Source organism: Piliocolobus tephrosceles, chromosome 11 (assembly GCF_002776525.5).
Source record: "Piliocolobus tephrosceles isolate RC106 chromosome 11, ASM277652v3, whole genome shotgun sequence".
Lineage (NCBI taxonomy): Eukaryota > Metazoa > Chordata > Mammalia > Primates > Cercopithecidae > Piliocolobus > Piliocolobus tephrosceles.
This window is the reverse complement of record NC_045444.1, coordinates 105,627,502-105,649,074: the sequence shown is the minus strand read 5'-3', so window position 1 is coordinate 105,649,074 and position 21,573 is coordinate 105,627,502. Positions and strand designations below refer to the sequence as shown.

General features: G+C 50.7%; 3 protein-coding genes across 9 annotated transcripts in view; all 3 read left to right on the top strand.

Moving 5' to 3' along the window:
* The first annotated feature begins 9 nt into the window (after window positions 1–9).
* CNPPD1 (cyclin Pas1/PHO80 domain containing 1) lies at window positions 10–6,229 on the top strand. 5 transcript variants are annotated; one of them, XM_023221379.2, is made up of 9 exons: window positions 10–53; window positions 1,325–1,412; window positions 1,842–1,950; window positions 2,503–2,584; window positions 3,066–3,186; window positions 3,268–3,396; window positions 3,967–4,028; window positions 4,654–4,771; window positions 4,993–5,540. In XM_023221379.2, exons 2-9 carry the CDS (start codon window positions 1,344–1,346, stop codon window positions 5,533–5,535), a joined length of 1,233 nt encoding a protein of 410 aa, XP_023077147.1. In that variant the 5' UTR covers window positions 10–53; window positions 1,325–1,343; the 3' UTR covers window positions 5,536–5,540. The 5 variants fall into 5 exon arrangements, with proteins under 5 accessions (XP_023077147.1, XP_023077131.1, XP_023077139.1 ...); XM_023221363.1 differs by lacking the exon at window positions 10–53 and adding an exon at window positions 113–900 and having other exon boundaries at window positions 4,993–5,535; XM_023221371.2 differs by lacking the exon at window positions 10–53 and adding an exon at window positions 865–1,082.
* Window positions 6,230–7,973: 1,744 nt separating this feature from the next.
* SLC23A3 (solute carrier family 23 member 3) lies at window positions 7,974–16,862 on the top strand. The gene is made up of 13 exons (XM_023221326.3): window positions 7,974–8,265; window positions 8,406–8,598; window positions 8,736–8,893; window positions 9,009–9,130; window positions 9,276–9,349; window positions 9,544–9,725; window positions 10,058–10,181; window positions 10,332–10,446; window positions 12,933–13,186; window positions 14,002–14,107; window positions 14,774–14,941; window positions 15,934–16,029; window positions 16,124–16,862. The coding sequence occupies exons 1-13, from the start codon at window positions 8,231–8,233 to the stop codon at window positions 16,417–16,419; spliced, it is 1,923 nt and encodes a 640-aa protein (XP_023077094.1). The 5' UTR covers window positions 7,974–8,230; the 3' UTR covers window positions 16,420–16,862.
* Window positions 16,863–17,438: 576 nt separating this feature from the next.
* The window catches only part of NHEJ1 (non-homologous end joining factor 1), an 85,757-nt gene continuing 81,622 nt past the window's right edge, over window positions 17,439–21,573 (top strand). Inside the window, exons 1-4 of one of the 3 annotated variants that reach the window (XM_023221292.2) lie at window positions 17,546–17,579; window positions 18,984–19,047; window positions 19,850–20,026; window positions 20,530–20,742. In XM_023221292.2, the coding sequence (XP_023077060.1) occupies window positions 19,000–19,047; window positions 19,850–20,026; window positions 20,530–20,742 (438 nt within the window). In that variant the 5' untranslated portion in view covers window positions 17,546–17,579; window positions 18,984–18,999. Of the gene's footprint in view, window positions 17,580–17,617; window positions 17,717–18,983; window positions 19,048–19,849; window positions 20,027–20,529; window positions 20,743–21,573 lie in introns of those variants that run through there. The other 2 variants (XM_023221303.2, XM_023221312.2) reach the window with 2 other exon arrangements.

Genomic DNA, 21,573 nt, shown 5'->3' with positions numbered 1-21,573 from the left:
GGGCGGCCCGCGCGTGCGCGCTGGCAGCTACCGCTGACCCTTCGCGTGGACAGGTTCGTTTTCTGGTTGCCGAAGTCACCCGTGGTCCAAGTCCGGGTCCCGGTCCGGGCAGTCGAGCCCGTTTTCTTATCCCACAGTGGGCAGGGCGGCTAGGGAGTGTGGTGCTGCCCCGGTATCCATGGTGTCGAGCAGGAAGTGGGCTTCCAGACTCCCAGTATCCCCAGTAGGAGCTGCTTCTGCTCGGGAAGGGCGGTGGCCGTCGCATTACTCAATCCTCATCGCACTGGCCCTTCCAGTTCCCTCCTCTCAGTGGGCAAACAAACACACCAGCGCGTGACTCGACAGACTCGAAAACAGCTTCATCTACTCAGAAAAGTTGTTGATTTCCTATCTCCTTAAACGTTCCCACTTCCACACATCGGAGCTCCTTCCCACCTCGGCCTACTCAATCATGAGATCGGAGGCGGGAGATGGGTTTAAAAACAAAACCTTGGGTAGATGCAGTTTACTTTTGGGTGGACGTGTTGACACGTTTTTGAGGCCTTACATTCGCTTAAGATCACATTTCCGCAGTAGCCTTAGGTTTAAAAGTTCAAATTACACTACAAAAAAAAAAAAAAACCCTGAGTTTCTCTTCCTTTTCATAGTTCACCCAATGCTAAATGTCGTGTATCCTTAAAGACGCTTTTCATATGCATTGCTGAGTGTGTATAATCTCTCCTTCTAAAAAGCAACTAGGAACAACTTCCTGTTGTGCGTTTCCTTTTATTCACATTAACTTCTCCATTGCTACGGAAAGGTCCTACTGGCTTGTTCATCCTCAGTGCGGCGTGCTCCCCTAGGAAGTGTCCCCATTTCTCAGGGGCGCCTGGGGTCAGCTCTGGGACTTGGTAACGTTCGGTGAGACCAGGAGTTCGAGTCCGGCTCCTGCCCACGGGTCGGGGCGGGAGGCTGGGCTAGACTGGAGGCAGGAAGTGCCAGGCGCTGACTCGCGGGCGGCACCCCAGCGGCTTGTAAACGCCGGGCGGACGCGGCACAGGCGGAGTACGCGCCTCGCAGCCAGGTCTCTTTTGCTCCACGAGGTGAGCGCAGCCTGGCCGCTCGACACCTCACTTCCCCGGCCTAGGGCCTCGCGCCGCGCCAAGCCCGGGGCGGAACAGGAAGAGGCGCCCGCAGCCCGGGCCCCGCCTTCCGCTGTCCGGGGAGGGAGCTGCGAGGACGAGGGCGGCGGCCAGCCCCGGGAGGCAGGCGGGCAGGTGGACAGGAGGGCAAGGACAGCTCCGCGAGCCCCCTACAACTCGTTTCCTTCCGTTCACCTTCGCAGGGCGGCGACTGGCGGTGCGATGGACCTGACCGGGCTCCTGCTGGACGAAGAAGGCACCTTCTCCCTCGCCGGCTTCCAGGACTTCACGGTGAGTGGGCGGCCCGCCCCTTCCCCGGCCTCTCGGCGCGCCCCTCCGGGCCCGAGCGACGCCGCGAGCTCTCCTGACTGCTGTGCCGGGATTGGGCGGCAGCTGCTCGAGCAGTGCCTCCTCGAGGCCGCAGCCGCTTGGGCCCGGAGGGAGAGTCGCGGAGTATAGGAATGGGGGTAGAGGTGGCCACACGAGGGCCCTTCTCGGAGAACTTCTCCTAGGGAGCCCTCGATGGGGGTGAGGGTATTCCTCCCTCTGTGGACCAGGCTGCCATTGGCAAACGATTGACAGAACGCCGGTCTGGGTAAGCCACGGGCCCCCTGGCAAGCGAGGCCGGACTGTGCCCTGCACCACCTTCCAGCCCGGAGCCAGGAGCTGCATCATACCTTTCCCTGCCCTTCACCCTCCGCTGCCCCTGCCCTGTTTCAGTTCCTCCCAGGACACCAGAAGCTGAGTGCCCGGATCCGAAGGAGGCTCTACTATGGCTGGGACTGGGAAGCCGACTGTAGCCTGGAGGAGCTCTCCAGCCCGGTGGCAGGTTAGGCAGTGTTTTGTGACTGGACAAGTGAGAAGCATGAAAATGGGGTTGTCATCAGCCACTAAAATGATTCGAGGTTTGCCCCGTGGCTGCACTCTCTCTTCATTGCTAGCTTGTTGGTACTTGGTTCAAGAGGGCAGTTTGCATTTCTCATTCTTATTAGCCCAAATGAATAAAAAACATTGCTGCCACATATGTCTATATAAATCACTCTTGATTTATTTATTGAAAACTTAATTTTCCAAGGATATCCATTATATGTTTCCCAAATAAACAAGGGATGTTTATGCCACAGATGAATAGCAGTGGTAGACAAATCTGGATAGTTTCACGTGACAGAGCAATAAGCTTTCCTGTTAGAATGAGCTGAAATTCAAACTTGGAATGGGCTTTTTGTCTCAGTGTGGGAGAATTTGATCTCTATTTTGTTACTATGGTCCTGTCCCCAAGGCCTCAGAAAATACAGATCTGGCTCTTCTGCTAGCAGTGGGGACTGGTGTGTTGTGGATGGGTGCTTGTTTGCTCACTCGGCCTTCCTTCTGTCCCTTGCAGACATTGCTGTGGAACTGCTCCAGAAGGCAGCCCCCAGCCCTATTCGCCGACTCCAGAAGAAATACGTAGCTCATGTGTCCCGGTGAGCCTGGAATTGAGAATAAGATGAGAATATTTGGGCCCTAGAGAAAGGGGAATCATTTTTTCTTTCTTTTCTTTTCTCTCTTTTTGAGATAGTCTCGCTCTGTCACCCAGGCTGGAGTACAGTGGCACAACCTCGGCTCACTGCAACCTCTACCTCCTGGGTTCCAGTGATTCTTGTGCCACAACCTCCGCAGTAGCTGGGACTACAGGCACATGCTACTGCCCTTGGCTAATTTTTGTATTTTTAGTAGAGATGGGGTTTCACCATGTTGGCCAGGCTGGTGTCGAACTCCTGGCCTCAAATGATCCACCCACCTTGGTTTTCCAAAGTGCTGGGATTATAGGCATGAGCCACCGTGCCCAGCCAAGAATAGTTTTTTTTCCCCAAAGATGAGAGATAAAGACAGGAGCAAGCACCATAAGACTTGCAAGAGCTGAAGGACCCTTGGGTTTAATTAGTGATCCTTTCTAACACCCAGGGAGGCATGTATCTCCCCGTGTGCTATGATGCTGGCTCTGGTGTACATTGAACGGCTCCGCCACCGAAACCCAGACTACCTGCAGCACGTGTCATCCTCTGACTTGTTCTTGATCTCCATGGTAAGACACCCCCTTCCCATCTCCCTAGAGAGCCAGGAGCTTGCTGTGAATTCTGCTCCACCACTTCTGGTTCCTCTGCAGATGGTGGCCAGTAAGTACCTCTATGATGAAGGGGAGGAGGAGGAGGTCTTCAATGATGAATGGGGAGCTGCTGGGGGTGTGGCCGTGCCCACTCTCAATGCCTTGGAGAGGGGCTTCCTGAGTGCCATGGTGAGTAGCTGTGTTCTCTCTCTTGCTCAATTTCCCTGGCCCGTCTTTAATCATCCTTTAGTCCTTTGTTCTCTCTCAGTCTTCTGTTGGTTCGTCATTTCTCTTTCTGTTCTCCTGTGCTTTTGTGTTAGTGTCTTCCTTTCTTATCTCTTCAGTACTAACCACAGTTTTTGGAGATTCCTAGAGCAGTGAGGCCAGGAACGGAACATTTCCTCACCTCTATTCCTCCAGGGCCCCACAGGGTACACTCTGAGTCAGAGTTTATCCTATTGGGTTCTGAGTATTTGTGTCCATACTCTGTCTCCCCCTAGAGGTTTAGCTCCTTGTGGGCATGGACCATTCTCAGGGTCATTTTCTCCGCTCTTCCTTAGTGGAGGGTATAATGTGAAACCAGGCAGGTGGTGTTTCAATGAATTAATGTGTAAAAGCTTTTGAGACAGTCTCTGGCACATGGTAAGTGCCAAATATGCATTAGCTATAGTGGCGGTTGTAGTTCTTGCTATGGCTCTTATTATTAAATGACTGTGGCTCATCCAAGTCTGGTTTGATGTCCTCTCTCCTTACTCACAGGATTGGCATCTCTACACTGACCCTCGGGAGATCTTTGAGGTGCTGAGCTGGTTGGAGAGCTGGTAGGTTCTCGGAGTTGAGAAGAAGGGCTCAAGGGATTTGGGGACTGAGGCCTCAGCCGTAGGAGCTAGAGATGAGAGTCTGTATAACTGGGGGAGGGAGGAGACAAGAAAGAGAATTGCCAAGATAGTGGTTGTCAGCTTATTTAAAATACATGTCTTGGGTGGGTATGGTAGTTAGGTCTGTAATCCTAGCACTCTGGGATGGCGAGGCAGGAGGATTGCTTGAGTCCAGGAGTTTGAGACCAGGCTGGGCAATATAGCAAGACGCCTGACCCTACCAGAGAAAAATATTAGCCAGTTGTAGTGGTGTACACCCATAATCCCAGCTACTCAGGAGGCTGAGATGAGAGGATCACTTGAGTCAAGGACGTCAAGTCTGCAGTGAGCTATGATTGCACTACTGCACTCCAGCCTGGAAGACAGCAAGATCCTGTCTTAACAAAATAAATAAATAAAAATAAAATATAGGTCTTGGTCTCAGCCTTAGTTTCTGATCAGCAGATAGCCTAGGAATCTGGGTTTAACAAGCTTCCCAGTGTTTTCTGGTGAGTCCCGAGTGGTATGAGGATGCCACTGGGCTGGCTGTAGGACAGTTGCATACTCTGTCATTCTCCACTTCCCCCAGTGTGGCTGAGCAGCAGGGACAGCGGCGAGGCTGGTACACCTACACAGACCTGTGTGTGCTGCTGGAGCAGCCAACCTGGCAGTTGGCCCTGGGCTCCCTCTGCCAGCGGCTGGTAAAGGTGAGGAGGGGCTCGGAAGGATAGGGAGCTTGAGCAGGCCGCTGTGTAGGGTGGGATGGTGTGAAGTGATTGCTGAAAAGCCCAGGATATGGGGTTGGGAATAGATGGGTAGAGTGGGGTATCAATGGCTATAGAGACCTCTAGCTGGAACACAAGTTTCTAGAGACAAGGGGTGAATGTGTTATAGACAGAATCCTTCTTTTTTACCTCCTCTCCTGCAGCTGTCCTGCCTGTTAGCTGTGGCATATGTGAGCAGCGTGGCCCTGGCTGTGGCATCGGTGGCCGTAATACATCAGTCACTGGGGCTGTCCTGCACCCCTGCACCTGGGCCGCCTGACCTTGGACTGACCTCCCATTGCCTCCTGGAGCCCTGCATACCTTCTGTGCCACAATGCCTGCTGTCTCCCGCTAATGTCTCCAGCTGCCTGAAAGGCAGCACAGGGCTGCGGTCACTCTGGGGCAGTGTTCTGGCCTCACTGACTCCTCCACCATTGCCTCCCCCAGATCCCCCTGCCCCTCCCACTCTTCTTCATAACTGCCACCTTTGCCAGAAGCTCCAGAGAGACTCCCCAACCTGCCATGCCTGCCACCACCCCAACCATACAGTCCCCACTGTGCTGTCCAACCCCTGGTACCATACCTATGGCCTGGCTCCCCACTGGCCTTGGAGCCCAGTGCCCCCGTCACTTCCTCAGCCTCAGCAGTGTTCCCTTTTCAGTGTCATGGAGCTGGCTCGCCTCAAGTCTTTCATTTTCCCAGGCTAGGTAGGCCTGCGAGGAATGCATTAAGAGGGTTTGGGAGTTTCCGAGAACCTGGAGGAGCAAAGCTTGATTTAGAACCTGTCTGCCTCTCTGGGTCCTTGGCAGGTCCCCTGTCCTCCTGGGTGGGAGCTTACGGGGTGGTGGGGCAGAAGGACTGAAGGTCATTCACTCCTAGATCTCAGTGGCTGGCTGCTTGGCCAGGACAGTGATGGCGCCAGGGAGAACTTCCGCTTGGTGACCAGGGACATGTCCCAGATGGACACAGGAGAAGCCCCTCTCTGCCTCCCTGGGATTTTCTAGACTTTTACTTTTGAGTTCCCTAGGATGGAAGGGTATAGGTGGGAGATAAGGGAAGTGTGGGGTGAGAGGAGAAGGGATATGTTGGCATGGGCCCGTGTGAATGTCCCTGAAGCAGAAGAGCCAGGGACTGATGGGGTCAGGTGGGAGCTGCTGGGTGAGGCAGGGAACCTTTTCACTCCCATTCCTTAGCTTTAGTCTAATGGAGCCAAGGACTGCTGGGACCTTCAACCCTGACCTTTTGTCTTCCAGTCTTCTCTTAGTGTCCTGCTCCTAGGTTCCCTTCTCTTCTGGTTCCTCTCCCGGGTGTTCTCTTCCCAGGCCTCTCTGGCCACTGCTTTGTATCAGGGTTTTTCACGCTTTTGTAGAACTGAGGTTTCAATAAACAGTTTCAGTTGCATGGCCTGGACTTTTCCTTCTGCGGCAGCCCTTGAAGATCCTTCCTCCCTGTATCTGCCTTCCACGCCTCCCTGCTTCCTGATCCTGTCATCTCACAAACTCTTTTCTCAGCCTCATCTTAGGACTTTCCTGTCGTTTGATAGGCATAGCCTCCCATTTCCAACTTTGTTCCTGCTCCTAGGACCCTGGGCCCTCAGTACTGCTCAACTTGGGGTGCCATGGGACACAAAGGGTGACTGTCCTGTGCCTGAGTTGGCCGTCTGTCACTTGTTCTGGGTGAGCACTCTCCTTGTGGATCCCAAAGTACATCTCATGGAGAGGGGCCAGGCCTCGTATCCAGCAGAGCCTTGTGAGCTCCTGAGGGCAAGCCACCAGGACGCTTCTCTGTCCTGACCTCCTAACTGGTCTGACACATGGTGATGGTCACATGGTGCTTAACAATTCCAAGAACTTGAAGAACTCCAAGGCTGGGTCATCACTGGAAGAAAGAAAACAGTCTGGGCAGCTTGGCTGAGGGTATTTGGGACTGCTGAGGATCCTTCTTGGAAGAGGTGGTTCTGCCCCCTCGGGAGCATTTTGGAAATTTATGGGTCATTTTTTCATTGTCAAAAGGATTCAAGGGAATGCTACTGGCATTTCATCAACCTGGGCGGGACGCTAGACATCCTGAAATGCTCGGACTTCCCTTACTGTGAAGAATTCCCAAGACAAGCTATGAATGATCAGCTTTATGTATATGAAAACCCTATTTATCTGAGCCTAGAACTATCTGTGCACATGTAAACGTGAAATAGTGTGTAGCATTCTGAAAAGACTCAGTTTGCTAGGAATTCATTCCCATGTAAATTAAAACGACTTTGTTTTGCTTGGCACCTTTTAACCAAGAGTTTGTTTGCATTTTGGAAAATTGGGTTACAACATCAGAGTCACCAATAAAGCAGCAATATCAACTGGCATTGCAGCTGTTGCAACCACAGCGATTCTCATAGGGTGTGGGATTGGACTACTTCATTGTACTTTATTGTCTTCTGGTTTAGTTGTGCTTAAGCCTTCACATAATGAAATACATGTTACTATAAATTTTATTCTTTACAGTGAGCACGTTTCAGGTAGTTGTGGTTGTCAAATGTGATGTAGGATATATTATCCACAAGTTTCTTTTCTTTTTTTTCTTTTTTTTTTTTAAGACGGAGTCTCGCTCTGTCACCCGGGCTGGAGTGCAGTGGCCGGATCTCAGCTCACTGCAAGCTCTGCCTCCCGGGTTTATGCCATTCTCCTGCCTCAGCCTCCTGAGTAGCTGGGACTACAGGCGCCCGCCACCTCACCCGGCTAGTTTTTTGTATTTTTTAGTAGAGATGGGGTTTCACCGTGTTAGCCAGGATGGTCTCGACCTCCTGACCTCGTGATTCGCCCATCTCGGCCTCCCAAAGTGCTGGGATTACAGGCTTGAGCCACCGCACCCCGCCCTCTTGTTTTCTTTTTTTATCCACACAGTCTCCCTCTGTCACCCAGGCTGGAGTGCAGTGCTGTGGTCTCAGCTCACTGCGACCTCTGCCTTCTCGGTTCAAGCAATTCTTGTGCCTCAGCCTCCCGAGTAGGTGGGATTACAGGCATGTGCCACCACATCCAGCTAAGTTTTGTATTTTTAGTAGAGATGGTTTCACCATGTTGCCAGGCTGGTCTTGAACTCCTGACCTCAAGTGATACACCCAGTTTGGCCTCCCAAAGTGTTGGGATTACAGGCATGAGCCACCACACTCACCCCACAAGTTTCATTTTGAAGTAGTCCAGGGGCCTTGGTACTGCAAGGGGTGAGGACTGTGGATCAAATAGTGATGGTTTTAAATGGGAGGGAATAAAGTCTGCAAAATTTCCCCAGATTATTTTGAAGAGCTCCTCTCCTCCCCACCCCTCCTATCCTACTTTCTACAGCCTGGTCTAGGGGCAGGAAATCTGGAAGAAGATTCTCGGAGGAGGGCCCCAGAACTCAGCTCCCCAGTTAATGGCTAATGGAATTTGCACAACAGCTGGGCAAAGGTGAAAAGGCGGTGCCCTGCCCCAAATTCCTTATACCTTTGCTCCGCTTCATTGACACCCCCACCCTCTCCCCACCTTCTCCCCACCCCAGGCTTCACCCAAACTCTGACCTCTTACTGTCTGCTTAACTCTGGTCCCAGGCAGCCAAGACAAAGCGAAAGGCAGGGCAGCATGAGCCGATCACCCTTCAATCCCAACCAACTCCGATCAGTGGGCTCCCAGGATGCCCTGGCTCCCCTGCCTCCACCTGCTCCCCAGAATCCCTCCACCCACTCTTGGGACCCTCTGTGTGGATCTCTGCCCTGGGGCCTCAGCTGTCTTCTGGCTCTGCAGGTAGGAGGCAGAGGTGCAGGAGTTGGTGCTGCCTGATGGTGTGTGTGGGGAAGTAGGTGTAGATGTGAAAGCCTCTGGAAGTATTGCAGGTATTTCCACTTCTCTGAAGACTGCCCTCCCCATTCCTCCACCTGCAGCATGTCTTGGTCATGGCTTCTCTGCTCTGTGTCTCCCACCTGCTCCTGCTTTGCAGTCTCTCCCCAGGAGGACTCTCTTACTCCCCTTCTCAGCTCCTGGCCTCCAGCTTCTTTTCATGTGGTGTGTCTACCATCCTGCAAACTTGGATGGGCAGCAGGTGAGAGGAACCTCCCTGGAGAGAGGGGGCAGAGTCCTGGAGGGTGGGAGAGGTTTGGGGGAGCCTTGCTGGCTGCCACATATTTCCAGATCTGCTGAGGCTGCTGTTCCTACAGGCTGCCTCTTGTCCAGGCTCCATCCTTAGAGTTCCTTATCCCTGCTCTGGTGCTGACCAGCCAGAAGCTACCTCTGGCCATCCAGACACCTGGAAACTGTGAGCACAGAACAAGGGCAAGGGGTAAGGGTGGGGCTGGGTTCTCATCTGAGTGTGCAGGTGTAGGTGGGTGCAGGATTGAGATTGGGCAGTGGTGAGACTGTGAGGCACTGTAGGGGGTCTCCATCCCATTCATCTTTCTCTTCCCCATGCCCCAAACTTTTCCTAGCCTCCCTCATGATGCACCTGTGTAGGGGACCTAGCTGCCATGGCCAGCGGCACTGGAACACTTCTCTCCAGGAGGTGGGTGTCTGGAGGTGGGAAGGGATAAGGGTGGTGCCAGGCTTCGGGGAGCTCTTGTTTCCATTATGCAGAGACTGAGATGCTCCTGGAAAGGAGTTGGGGGAGGAACCCATATCTAGAATTAGGAAGACCAGGCTGAGGCCAGTTTGATTGAACAGAATGTTTTCTCTCCAACCTCTCCTCTCTTCTACCAGGTGTCCGGGGCAGTGGTGGTATCTGGGTTGCTGCAGGGCACGATGGGGCTGTTGGGGAGTCCTGGCCGCGTGTTCCCCCACTGTGGGCCCCTGGTGCTGGCTCCCAGCCTGGTTGTGGCAGGGCTTTCTGCCCACAGGGAGGTAGCCCAGTTCTGCTCCGCTCACTGGGGGTTGGCCTTGCTGTACGTGAGTCCTGAGAGGCATGGGATGGTGCCCAGTGGGGGTGTATGGGAGGACTAGGGGAGGGCAGAGCTGCTGGTCCTATCAGATTCAGCAGCGACTAGAATAGGGACATATTTTATATTTGGAATCCAAGACTTTCCCTAGATTCATCTGGTCTCCTTGACTTTCACACTGTTTTCTGCTGTCCCCTAAGGTGACTTCCTATTCCTTCCATGGGAGTTTCTTTCTCTGGGACCACCACCCCTTTTATGGTATTCTGCCTACCCCCACCTCATTTCCCATCCCTCAGGATACCCAATGCCTCTTGCTCCTAAAACATTCTCTCTCTTAGGGTTATCCTGCTCATGGTGGTCTGTTCTCAACACCTGGGCTCCTGCCAGTTTCATGTGTGCCCTTGGAGGCGAGCTTCAGCTTCATCAACTCACACTCCTCTCCCTGCCTTCCGGCTCCTCTCGGTATGTGTGGGTCTGGACAAGGCAGTAGAGGTCAGAAGGGCTGGCCTGGAGTGCTCACTCCATCCCCTACCTTTTGGCTTCTGTCTAACCCTCCAAGGGTGGCTCAGAAGGTTCTGGGGGAGGAGTTCTTTCCTCAGTCTCGCTGCTCAGGTGCTGATCCCAGTGGCCTGTGTGTGGATCATTTCTGCCTTTTTGGGGTTCAGTGTTATCCCCCAGGAACTGTCTGCCCCCACCAAGGCACCCTGGATTTGGCTGCCTCACCCAGGTAGGTTTTCTCCTAGTCCTCCATTCTCTTGTTCAAATAAAGGTATCTATTTATTTGAATTCAAAGAACTTAATGGATTTTATTTCTGAGTTAAATGCTGTGTTTTTTCAAAACATATAGGAGAGAGAAATTATCAGTCTGAGAGACAGACAATGCTAGCCCCTCACTGCAGGTGTTTTGTTGTTGTTGTTGTTGTTTGTTTGAGACAGGGTCTCACTCTGTCACACAGGCTGGAGTGTATGGCGTGATCATGGCTCCCTGCAGCCTCAACCTCCCAGGCGCAGGTGATCCTCCCACATAAGCCTCCAGAGTAGCTGGGACTACAGGTGTGTGTCACCATGCCGACTTTTGTTTTTTGTAGAGACAGGGTTTCAACATGTTGCCCAGGCTGGTCTCAGACTCCTGGGCTCAAGTGATCTGCTTAAGTGCTGGGATTACAGGCATGAGCCACTGTGCCCCATCCCACTGCAGGTGTTTTATTTGGGTCAGTGTTAGGAGACAGACATCTATTGTTTCTGTAACTCCCTATACTCACTACCAATACTCCTTACCCAATGACATTTATGTTACCAGCCCCTATGGGCATTTGACTTGGCAACCTATGCATAAAGATTGCTTTTGAGGCGTTGTATGTGAAATTTGCTCATTCTTCAAGTTATTGATTGATTGATTGATTGATTGAGACAGGGTCTTGCTGTGTCACCCAGGCTGACAGCATTGATGCAAACATGGCTCACTGCAGCCTCAACCTCCTTGGCTTAGGTTATCCTTGTGCCTCAGCCCCACAAGTAGCTGGGATTACAGATGTGCATCACTATGCCTGGCTAGTTTTTGTGTTGTTTTGTAAAGATGGGATTTCACCATGTTGTCCAGGCTGGTTTTTCATTAATTTAATAAGGATCTGTTGAATGCTGATTATGTGCTAGGCACATGGTAGGGCACATAGTGATGACCATGACAGACGGGGTACTTACCTTCAGGAAGCTTACAGTCTATTGGGGAACATAGATACTAAAGAGTCACCCAAAGAAATATAAAATTGTCACTGTGGGAACTGTAACCAAAGGGAGATACATTGTGTCCTAGGATTTTATAATGAAGGCCAGGCGCAGTGGCTCACACCTATAATCCCAGCATTTTGGGAGGCAGAAGCAGGAAGACTGCTTGAGACAAGGATTTTGAGAGCAGCCTGGGTAACAAAGCAAGACTCCATCTCTACAAAACATAAAAAAATTATCTGGGCCTAGTGGCACATGCTTGTAGGCCTAGCTACTCAGGAGACTAAGGCAGGAGGATCCCTTGAGCCCAGGAGTTGGAGGCTGCAGTGTGCTATGATCACACCACTGCATTCTAGCCCAGGCGACAGACTGAGACCTTGTTTATAAAAATAAAATAAAATAAAATGCCAGGCGCCATGGCTCACACCTGAAATTCCAGCACTGTGGGAGGCTGAGGTGGGAAGATTGCTTGAGCTCAGGAGTTAGAGACCAGCCTGGGCAACATAGTGAGACCTTGTCTCTATTAAAAGTAAAAAAAAAAATAGCCTGATACAGTGGCACGCACCTTTAGTCTCAGCTACTTGGGAGGCTGAGGTGGGAGGATCGCTTGAACCCAGGAGATTGAGGCTGCAGTGAGCTATGATTGCACCACTGCACTTCAGCCTGGGGAACAGAGCAAGGACCTGTCTTCAAACAAACAAACAAACCAAAAAACTTATAATAGGGAATTTGAATTTATCAGGGAGGTCAGTAAAGATATTCTTTTTTTTTTTTTTTTGAGATGGAGTTTTGCTCTTGTCGCCCAGGCTGGAGTGCAATGATGTGATCTTGGCTCACCGCAACCTCCACCTTCCAGGTTCAAGTGATTCTCCTGTTTCCACCTCCCAAGTGGCTGGGATTACAGGCATGCACCACCATGCCCAGCTAATTTTGTATTTTTAGTAGAGATGGGGTTTCACCATGTTGGCCAGGTTGGTCACAAACTCCTGACCTCAGGTGATCCACCCGCCTCGGCCTCCCAAAGTGCTGGGATTACAGCCATAAGTTACCGCGCCCAGCCTAAGTAAAGATATTCTTTAGGATGTGGCCACTGACTTGAGATGGAAGACATGAGTAGGAGCTAACTAGACAAAGGCAGGAGGGAAGAGCATTCTAGTTGCAGGATATGCATATGCAAAGGTCCTGTGGTGGCTGGGAGCACAGCGTGTACAAAGGCCTACAACAAGGCAAGTGTGGTAGGTGTGAAGGAAGTGAGGCAGAGTGTGCTGGGAGATGAGGCTGCAGAGAGAGGGAAGGGCCAGACCAAAGAGGACCTTGTAGACCATGGTAAAGGGATGGGTCTTCCTCCTTAGAGTTCAGTAGTTTTGTCCTAAGACATTATCTTCAAAGACATTGAGGCATCTAGGATTCTTGTGGCACAGGCTGTTGGAGGCAGGGGGTACTCCTGACTTGAGTCTGGCCCCAAAGTGGCTCCTTTTCCCTCCCCAGGTGAGTGGAATTGGCCTTTGCTGACGCCCAGAGCTCTGGCTGCAGGCATCTCCATGGCCTTGGCAGCCTCCACCAGTTCCCTGGGCTGCTATGCCCTGTGCGGCCGGCTGCTGCATTTGCCTCCCCCACCTCCACATGCCTGCAGTCGAGGGCTGAGCCTGGAGGGGCTGGGCAGTGTGCTGGCCGGACTGCTGGGAAGCCCCATGGGCACTGCATCCAGCTTCCCCAACGTGGGCAAAGTGGGTCTTATCCAGGTATGTGGACCTGGGATGGGGGTGGGGTGGGGTGGAGCTAGAGGGGAAGGAGAAGGAAGGGAACTTACATCGATTGATTGCTAGGTGTGCCCAGCACGTCACATCAACTGTCTCACTTGGGGAGGTGCCTAAGATTAGACTTTGGGCTAAGAGAGTGGGGAGGTGAACGAATCACCATGGAACTCCTGTGCATGAGGCACAGTACCAAGGCTGGGGCAAAGAACCAGTCACATAAAGTTCTGCTCTCTTGGGGACTTCATAGAGAGAGACGCAGACAGTTGAAGGAAAAAAAGTATCTTTTTAAAAAAGTGGGCCAGGCATGGTGGCTCATGCTGTAATTCTAGCATGTGGGGAGGCTAAGGCAGGCAGACCACTTGAGGCTAGGAATTCAAGACCAGCCTGGCCAACATGGTGAAACCCTGTCTCTACTAAAAATAGCTGGGCGTGGTGGCGTGCACCTATAATCCCAGCTACTTGGGAAGCTGAGGCAGGAGAATCACTTGAGCATGGGAGGCAGAGGTTGCTGTGAGCCAAGACCGCACCACTGTACTCCAGCCTGGGCAACAGGGCAAGACTCCATCTCAAAAAATAAAAAATTTTAAAAAAAGTGAAGAAAATTTCAGAAGGTGATAAGTGTTATATAAAAAAATCAGGATAGTGGGATGGAAAGGAAGCACATTTAGACTGGCCAGGGAGGCTTCTTGGAAGAGTAACATTTGAGCTGGGATCCAAATGATGAGAAGGAACCAGTAAGGCAAAGACCTGGGACAGTCCGAGGAAGTGGTTGTGTTTTCCAGTGTCTTTTCTTCATGCAGGCTGGATCTCAGCAAGTGGCTCACTTAGTGGGGCTACTCTGCATGGGGCTTGGACTCTCCCCAAGGTTGGCTCAGCTCCTCACCACCATCCCGCTGCCTGTGCTTGGTGAGTGGATGTACCAACAGGGCTGGTATTGAATTGGTACTCCCCAGTGTGGCCCGATCAGTTCTTTAGGATGGCACCTTTTCTTTCTAAATAGCTTTCCTGGATGGATGGATGGATGGATGGATGGATGGATGAATGGATGGATATGAGCATGTGTCAGTCTCAATTTCTCAGCCTAACATCTTGGTCTCTTGATTGGGCTTCTGGGCTTCCTGAAGAATCAGAAAGCCTCAGACCAGGCACGGTGGCTCACACCTGTAATCCCAGCACTTTGGGAGGCCCAGGCAGGCAGATCACTTGAGGTCAGGAGTTCGAGATCAGCCTGGTCAACATGACAAAACCCTGTCTCTAATAAAAATACAAAAATTAGCCAGGCATGCTGGCTCATGCCTGTAATCCCAGCTACTCAGGAGGATGAGGCAGGAGAAATTGCTTGAATCCAGGAGTAGGAGGCGGAGGTTGCACCATTGAGCCAATTGCACCATTGTACTCCAGCCTGGGTGACAGAGTGAGACTTGTTCTAAAAAAAAAAAAATAATAAATAACTAAATCAGTCTCTTGGGTTTTATTTTTTCCCCACTACAACCTGCTTGCCCTGCAATACTCTACACTATGTGAGCCCCCTTGATTCCTCCTGACCCCCTTGATTTCTTCTGTATGAGACAGGTGGGGTGCTGGGGGTGACCCAGGCTGTGGTTTTGTCTGCTGGATTCTCCAGCTTCTACCTGGCTGACATAGACTCTGGGCGAAATATCTTCATTGTGGGCTTCTCTATCTTCATGGCCTTGCTGCTGCCAAGATGGTTTCGGGAAGCCCCAGTCCTGTTCAGCACAGGTAGGTGGAAGGGAAGAGGAGTTGCTCAGTAGCAGGAAAGCAAGAAGTTGAGGCTAAGGCTCCACAGACTCCTGGCCCCACAGCCTTCTCTGGGCTTTGGTGTAAATACTTCATTCATTTGTTTAATGGGTATTTATTGAGCACTATGCTAGCCATTTGGGATACAAAGGTGCCTCCCTTTATTACAGTGTAGTAAAAGAGATGAGCTGTGTAGGAAAACAACAAGAAAGGTTCAGATAAAGAGCTACGGTGCTCAGTGGCAAGAGAGATAGCTTCTGTTTGAGGTGATCCAGTAACAGAGCTGGTCTTGAAGGATGGTAAGTTTTAAACATCTTTGGTGAGAAGGTCATTCCTGATGGAGGAACCATCATTTATACAAAGACACAGAAGTGGGAAGTCTTAGGATATGTCCTGAGAGCAGTAAATTGCTTAACTTGTCCCACCCAGTTCTCAACTGGGTGATTTTGCCCCCCTGGGGACATCTGGCAATGTCTGGAGACATTTTTGGCTGTTACACGTGGAGGAAGAGGGGGTTGTTACTAGGGTTTAGTGCATAGAAAGATGCTGCTAAACCTCCTACACTGTACAGGACATCCCCCCTGTACCACCACCCCCAACCAAGAATTATCTGGTCTAAGATGTCAGTAGGACTGAGGTTGAAAAACCCAGGATAGAGCATAGAGGGTAAAAACTGGGAGATGAGGTTGGGGCTTAAATACTAAGCTTTCTAGAGAAAGGGAACCTGGAATAGTCAAAGCATATATGGAGGGTGTGTGGATGATCAGAACATAGGGTGTTGAGCAGGAATCCTGTGAGAAAGGCCTGGATTTGGAAAGTGGAGAGTAGACAGACAAAGGGTGAGAGGGATGAAATGACAATTCAGAAAGATCTGTCCTTAGTCCAAGACTTAGGTTTAGGTCTGGGAGGGTAAGACTCCTGGGCTTGGATATAGGATCAGAGTTCCCTTCCTGCCTGGCCCCAACCCTTCATAGGCTGGAGCCCCTTGGATGTATTACTGCACTCACTGCTGACACAGCCCATCTTCCTGGCTGGACTCTCAGGCTTCCTACTAGAGAACACAATTCCTGGTAAGTTGAGGCCAGGCCCCAGCAGACTGGGGAGTGGCTAGGAAGCCATCCCTCCCTGGGATGGGCAATGGCCTGACAAACCTCTCTTTTGCAGGCACACAGCTTGAGCGAGGCCTAGGTCAAGGGCTACCATCTCTTTTCACTGCGCAAGAGGCTCGAATGCCTCAGAAGCCCAGGGAGAAGGCTGCTCAAGTGTACAGACTTCCTTTCCCCATCCAAAACCTGTGTCCCTGCATCCCCCAGCCTCTCCGCTGCCTCTGCCCACTGCCTGAAGACCCTGGGGATGAGGAAGGAGGCTCCTCTGAGCCAGAAGAGATGGCAGACTTGCTGCCTGGCTCAGGGGAGCCATGCCCTGAATCTAGCAGAGAAGGGTTTAGGTCCCAGAAATGACCAGTATGCCTACTTCTGCTCTGGTTAATTTAGCACTAACTCTCATCTGCTGGAGAATCAGCTCCCAAACTGTTCTTTCTCATAGGCAGAGGGTATGTGTGTGTATTACATGGGCCCGCCTAGAGGTTCCATTTCCCAGTAGGGTGGGTTGCCTTTCCTTGTCTTAATTAGGCCTAGCTATTCAGAGCAGAGGCCATGATTTAGCGGACCATGAATGAATGAGATTTTGCCTGTGTACTATCAACGCCACTTGAACCCCAGCATTCACTTTAACACGTATTGAGAATCTCCCATGTGCAAGGTCCTGGAACTACAGGGTTAAGACAGGGTCCATGCCCTCTCAAGGCATTTACGGTTTAAAAAGACCTTTGTAATTACTAACGAAAATGCAAAGCAGAAAGCAGTCTGTAATAAAGATTAAAATAATGCTGTGGGAGCAAAGAGGAAGGGATAATGAATTCTGACTGGGGACAGTGGGAAAGGCTTTATGCAAGAAGCAATGAGGATGGCCTTGACAAATGAGGAGGATTTTTGGTTTTTCAGGTTCGAGGTCCAGCTTGAGCAAAGCCATGAGTTGTACAAAGTCCAAGATAGCTGAGAGGTTTCAAATTTCTCAGTAGTGAGGAGCTTAAGTACGGGGATGATGGAGAAATAAGGCAGGAAAGGTAAAGGATGAGATCAGATTATGGGACTTATGCCTGGGAGACTCCTTCCTTCAACAACTCTAGTGCTGGTGAAGGACCTGAGAGAACCTACCCACGGAACTTCAATGCCTTATTTTGTTAAAAAGAGACCGGACAGGTAGCGGAGGGAAGAGAAGTGACTCAAGTTTGACAAATCCGAACCCGGGCTCCCCTTTCCTGCGCCTCGCCCGCTATTCCTTCTACTCGGCCAGCTGACTCCAAGCCGCCCCACTATCTCTCTACTAGCTGGCCGCCCGGCCTCTCCTCCAGTTACCCTGCCACTGCGGCGCTCCTCTCATCAGCGTCCCAGGCCCAGAAGCCCCGCCCATTCCAGGCATAGGCCCCGCCCCTGTGTCCCAAGACCCTGCCTCCTCTTGGGGGGGAATCGGCCTCTTACTCTAGGCCTTTCGGTTTGCGCGAGCGGGCAAGAGAGCGTGCGTGCGGCGAGGAGGGTGGGCGCTCTCGCTGCCACTGACGGTAGGTGGAATCGCACTCGAGTCCGGGCAGGAACAAGCCAGCGAAGGGCTGCTCAGACGCGGCGGGTTGGGCCTGGCTCGGGGGTTTTCTCCCCGGAGGGAGCGCGCGCTGCCGGGGACCAGGGCAGGCCTCCAGAGGTAGGCGGGGCCGCGCGTGCGCAGTCCGCCGGCTCCGGCCCGGCGTGGATGGTGGGGCTCGGGTGAGGGTATTCCTTGGCCGCCTGTGTGGTGCGACGAAGCCTCCAGTGGCCGGCTTTGTTGCCCATTGAAGGATCCCAGCCGCGTCCCAGTGCAGCCAGTGCTGTAGAAATGGGAAGGCGGATGGCGAAGGCTCTTCTAGCTGGGGCGGGTGGAAGCGGGACGCCCGGCGGCTCCTGGGGTGGGGCTGTGATTATGGGACCTAGGGTTCGCGCTCTCCCAGGGGGACGGGGCGGGGCCCAGCCGGGATGCTCTTCGGGCCCCTACTGCCCTCTGCAGGGCGTCGGAGGAACTGCTCAGAGGAGTCACTGCTGAGGAGCGGAACTCGATGCAGATAACGCTTCTCAAGGGACCCCTCCGCCGGGATGCCCCTCAGCGCCCCTCCACTCAAGAGAAATAAACCCGTAAATCTGGTTAATGTGAATGCTAAAGGCAGCCTTGAAGGAAAAAAGAAAAGGGTGAAATGTGGAGGCCTCGGACGCAGGACGGGACGCGTGTGGTGGGAGCAGGCAGCCGGAGTCTGGTGCCCAATGTGTCAGGCCGCCTTTTTATAGGGCCGGTTACTGCTGGCCGCATTTTAAACTCCTCCCCCTTTACCCAACAAACAAACAAAACCCATCAATTTGAGGGTTCTGAACTTCCGGGCTTTCCGAAGGAATGGGCTAGAATAGTAAACCCAATTTTGGGAACTGAGTACACTGGGGTGTGCCCGTAAGGGAGATGAAAGGGTTTGGCGACTTTATTTGCATTTGTGACCTTTGGCAATGTGGAGCTCTTGTCCACCTAGGACTAGCTTAATCATCCCATGACCACTTCTGTCCCCATAAGAGCAGCATGTGGGAAATGTGACGGAAACACCATCCTCCAAACAGAAGGCTTTGAGGATGCCGTAAAGAAAGATCACCATATATATGTATATGTATGCATATATATATGTTATGTCACAAGTCACACTTCAAAAACTAGGGGAAATGACTGTCTTAATCAGACTTAATAAAGAGTTTCGTTATTTACATTCTAAATTTTTCCTTCCTGCTACTTCTCTTCATTTTGTATTTGTAGACTGGATTAATGAAGGAAATTGTCATCTTTTTTTTCTCCCCCACAGGAAAAACAATCACATTCTCTGTCAAGCAGCCGTAGTTCTGATTGTCTACTAGGTTAAGCCTACTACTTTAGCTGCTGAGATAGAAAAGTTGTTTTGCAGGGGTTCCAGGCTGGGCATGGTGTTATTGGTGGCAGTGCACTGGAGTGGGAATGTGGAGGATGAGGTAAATGGAAGTTAATTCAGTCTTTACCTCTGTGATGTGCTCTGCCTTGTATTCATGATTTCCTAGTCATTCTGGTTCTTGTTGAAATGAAATTGAGGTCTTTTCTGTTGCTCCTGGACACAGGTTCTTAGCTCTTTTTTGTGTCGTGGATCCCTTTGAGAGTTTGATGATAGCTGTAGACCTCTTTCCCCCTCCCCATGCATATATGCATGTATGCATAACATTTTCATACAATTCTAGAGGATTCATATGCATTGACTCTAGATTAAGAATCGCTGTTTTAGGGATTAAAAAAAAAAATCCTGAGAGCTTGCTAAACTCTGTTTTTAGATAATGATCAAACACTTTGAATTTCCTGGCCCTGACACTATGACTTATGATGTTTTATAGGACAAGAACTATTCCTTCTCTTCTAGTTCTGGGAAAGGATAGCCGTGACATATTTATTAGCAATGTGATAAAGGTGGAATAAGAAGGTTTCCACATTATGCTATAGTATTAGAAAGCAGAAATACTAACAGCAATATGTTGAGGCTTAAACACTGTGGAAGAAAGATTTTCTGTCCTCTAGGAACATAATATGGGGGAAAAAACCCTCAAGATTTTAAATATACTTTTAGTGGCCAAAGGTAGTAAAGTCAGTGCTCAGCTGGTTGTATACTGGGAGAACGTAAATCCATGCCTTCTGTTTTATCAGGGAGGATTTTCATGAGATTTTAGTTGATACAGAGTGGTTTAGGTGGTACCCTCCTTAGGCCAGCATGACCCTGAGGCACTTTACTAAATGAGGACGTTTTTGCAGATGGAAGAACTGGAGCAAGGTCTGTTGATGCAGCCGTGGGCGTGGCTACAGCTTGCTGAGAACTCCCTCTTGGCCAAGGTTTTTATCAGCAAGCAGGGCTATGCCTTGTTGGTTTCAGATCTTCAACAGGTGTGGCATGAACAGGTGGACACTAGTGTGGTCAGCCAGCGAGCCAAGGTAAGTATGAAGAGAAGTACTGCTGTGAGGTGGTGGGGCATACCATTCTTTCCTAGTGAAGGTCGGGGATGTGAACATCAACCAGCTTGCTGGCCTGTAGATTCCCAAGGAAGGTTGAATTGGGTTGAGACAATTCCAGTTAATGTCCTGTACTTCTGCCTGTAGCCCTGGAATCTTCGTGTGTGTGTGTGTGTGTGTGTGTGTGTGAGAGAGACAGAGAGAGAAAAAAGTTAGTTTCTCTACCCTATGCATGATAATGAATATATTATTTGATCTAGATAGACCTTTTTTTTTGCCCCAGGCAGAATTTTCAAGTAGGCCAGTTGATCTTTATGACTCTCTTCTTTTTGTTTTCTTCTTTCCCATTGTGATGTTTTTATCTTTTCTCCCCTTCCTCTCATGTCCGTTGTCTTCATGTTAACCAGTGCTTTCCTTTGCTGTTACTTATGAGGGAATTAGTTTCCTATTAGCACCCTTACTGTGTACCACTGCTGTCTCTTTAGGAGCTGAACAAGCGGCTCACTGCTCCTCCTGCGGCTTTCCTCTGTCATTTGGATAATCTGCTTCGCCCATTGTTGAAGGACGCTGCTCACCCTAGCGAAGCTACCTTCTCCTGTGATCATGTGGCAGATGCACTGATTTTACGGGTGCGGAGTGAGCTCTCTGGCCTCCCCTTCTATTGGAATTTCCACTGCATCCTAGCTAGTCCTTCCCTGGTAAGTGCAATTTGAATATGGGGTTGGGGGAGGGATGCCAGTTGCTTTGAGATGAAGCTTTAGGTGCTTTTATTTTTTTTGCAAACTTTGTTTGAAATTCTCCAGTCAGAAAACTTTCCTTGACTAGACAGAAGACAAAAAGGATTCTTGACTGTTACATCCTTTCCTTGCAAAAGAAGCAGAGTATTGAGTGTCTTTTTGCATTAATTAATTTATTCAGCTTTTTTTTTTTTTGAGACAGAGTCTTGCTGTGTTGCCCAGGCTGGAGTGCAGTGGCGCGATCTTGGCTCACTGCAAGCTCCCTCTTCCCGAGTTCATGCTGTTCTCCTGCCTCAGCCTCTCAAGTAGCTGGGACTACAGGCACCTGCCACTGCACCTGGCTAATTTTTTGTATTTTTAGTAGAGATGGGGTTTCACCATTCACAGGACGGTCTCAATCTCCTGACCTTGTGATCCATCCGCCTTGGCCTCCCCGAGTGCTGGGATTACCGGCGCGAGCCACTGTGCCCAGCCAATTTATTCAGCATTTTGAAAGCATCTACTATGGGCTAATTGTTGGTTATCCAGACCTGAAACAATATAGCCTCTTCCTGGAGTTCATAATCTAGTGAGAAGACAAACAGGGAATTATGATAAAGTATGATAGGTTCTTTGATTGAGGTAGACCCTGGATGGTTGAGGATTGGAGAAGACCTCTTTGAAGAGACTATTACTGAGCTGAGTTTTGAAGATGAGTAGGATAAAATAAATAGAAAAGTCATTGTAGGCAAGAGGTGTAGAGATGTGTAAGTGAGGGGCAAGTTCGGGAACTTCATGACTGCTGTGTAGACA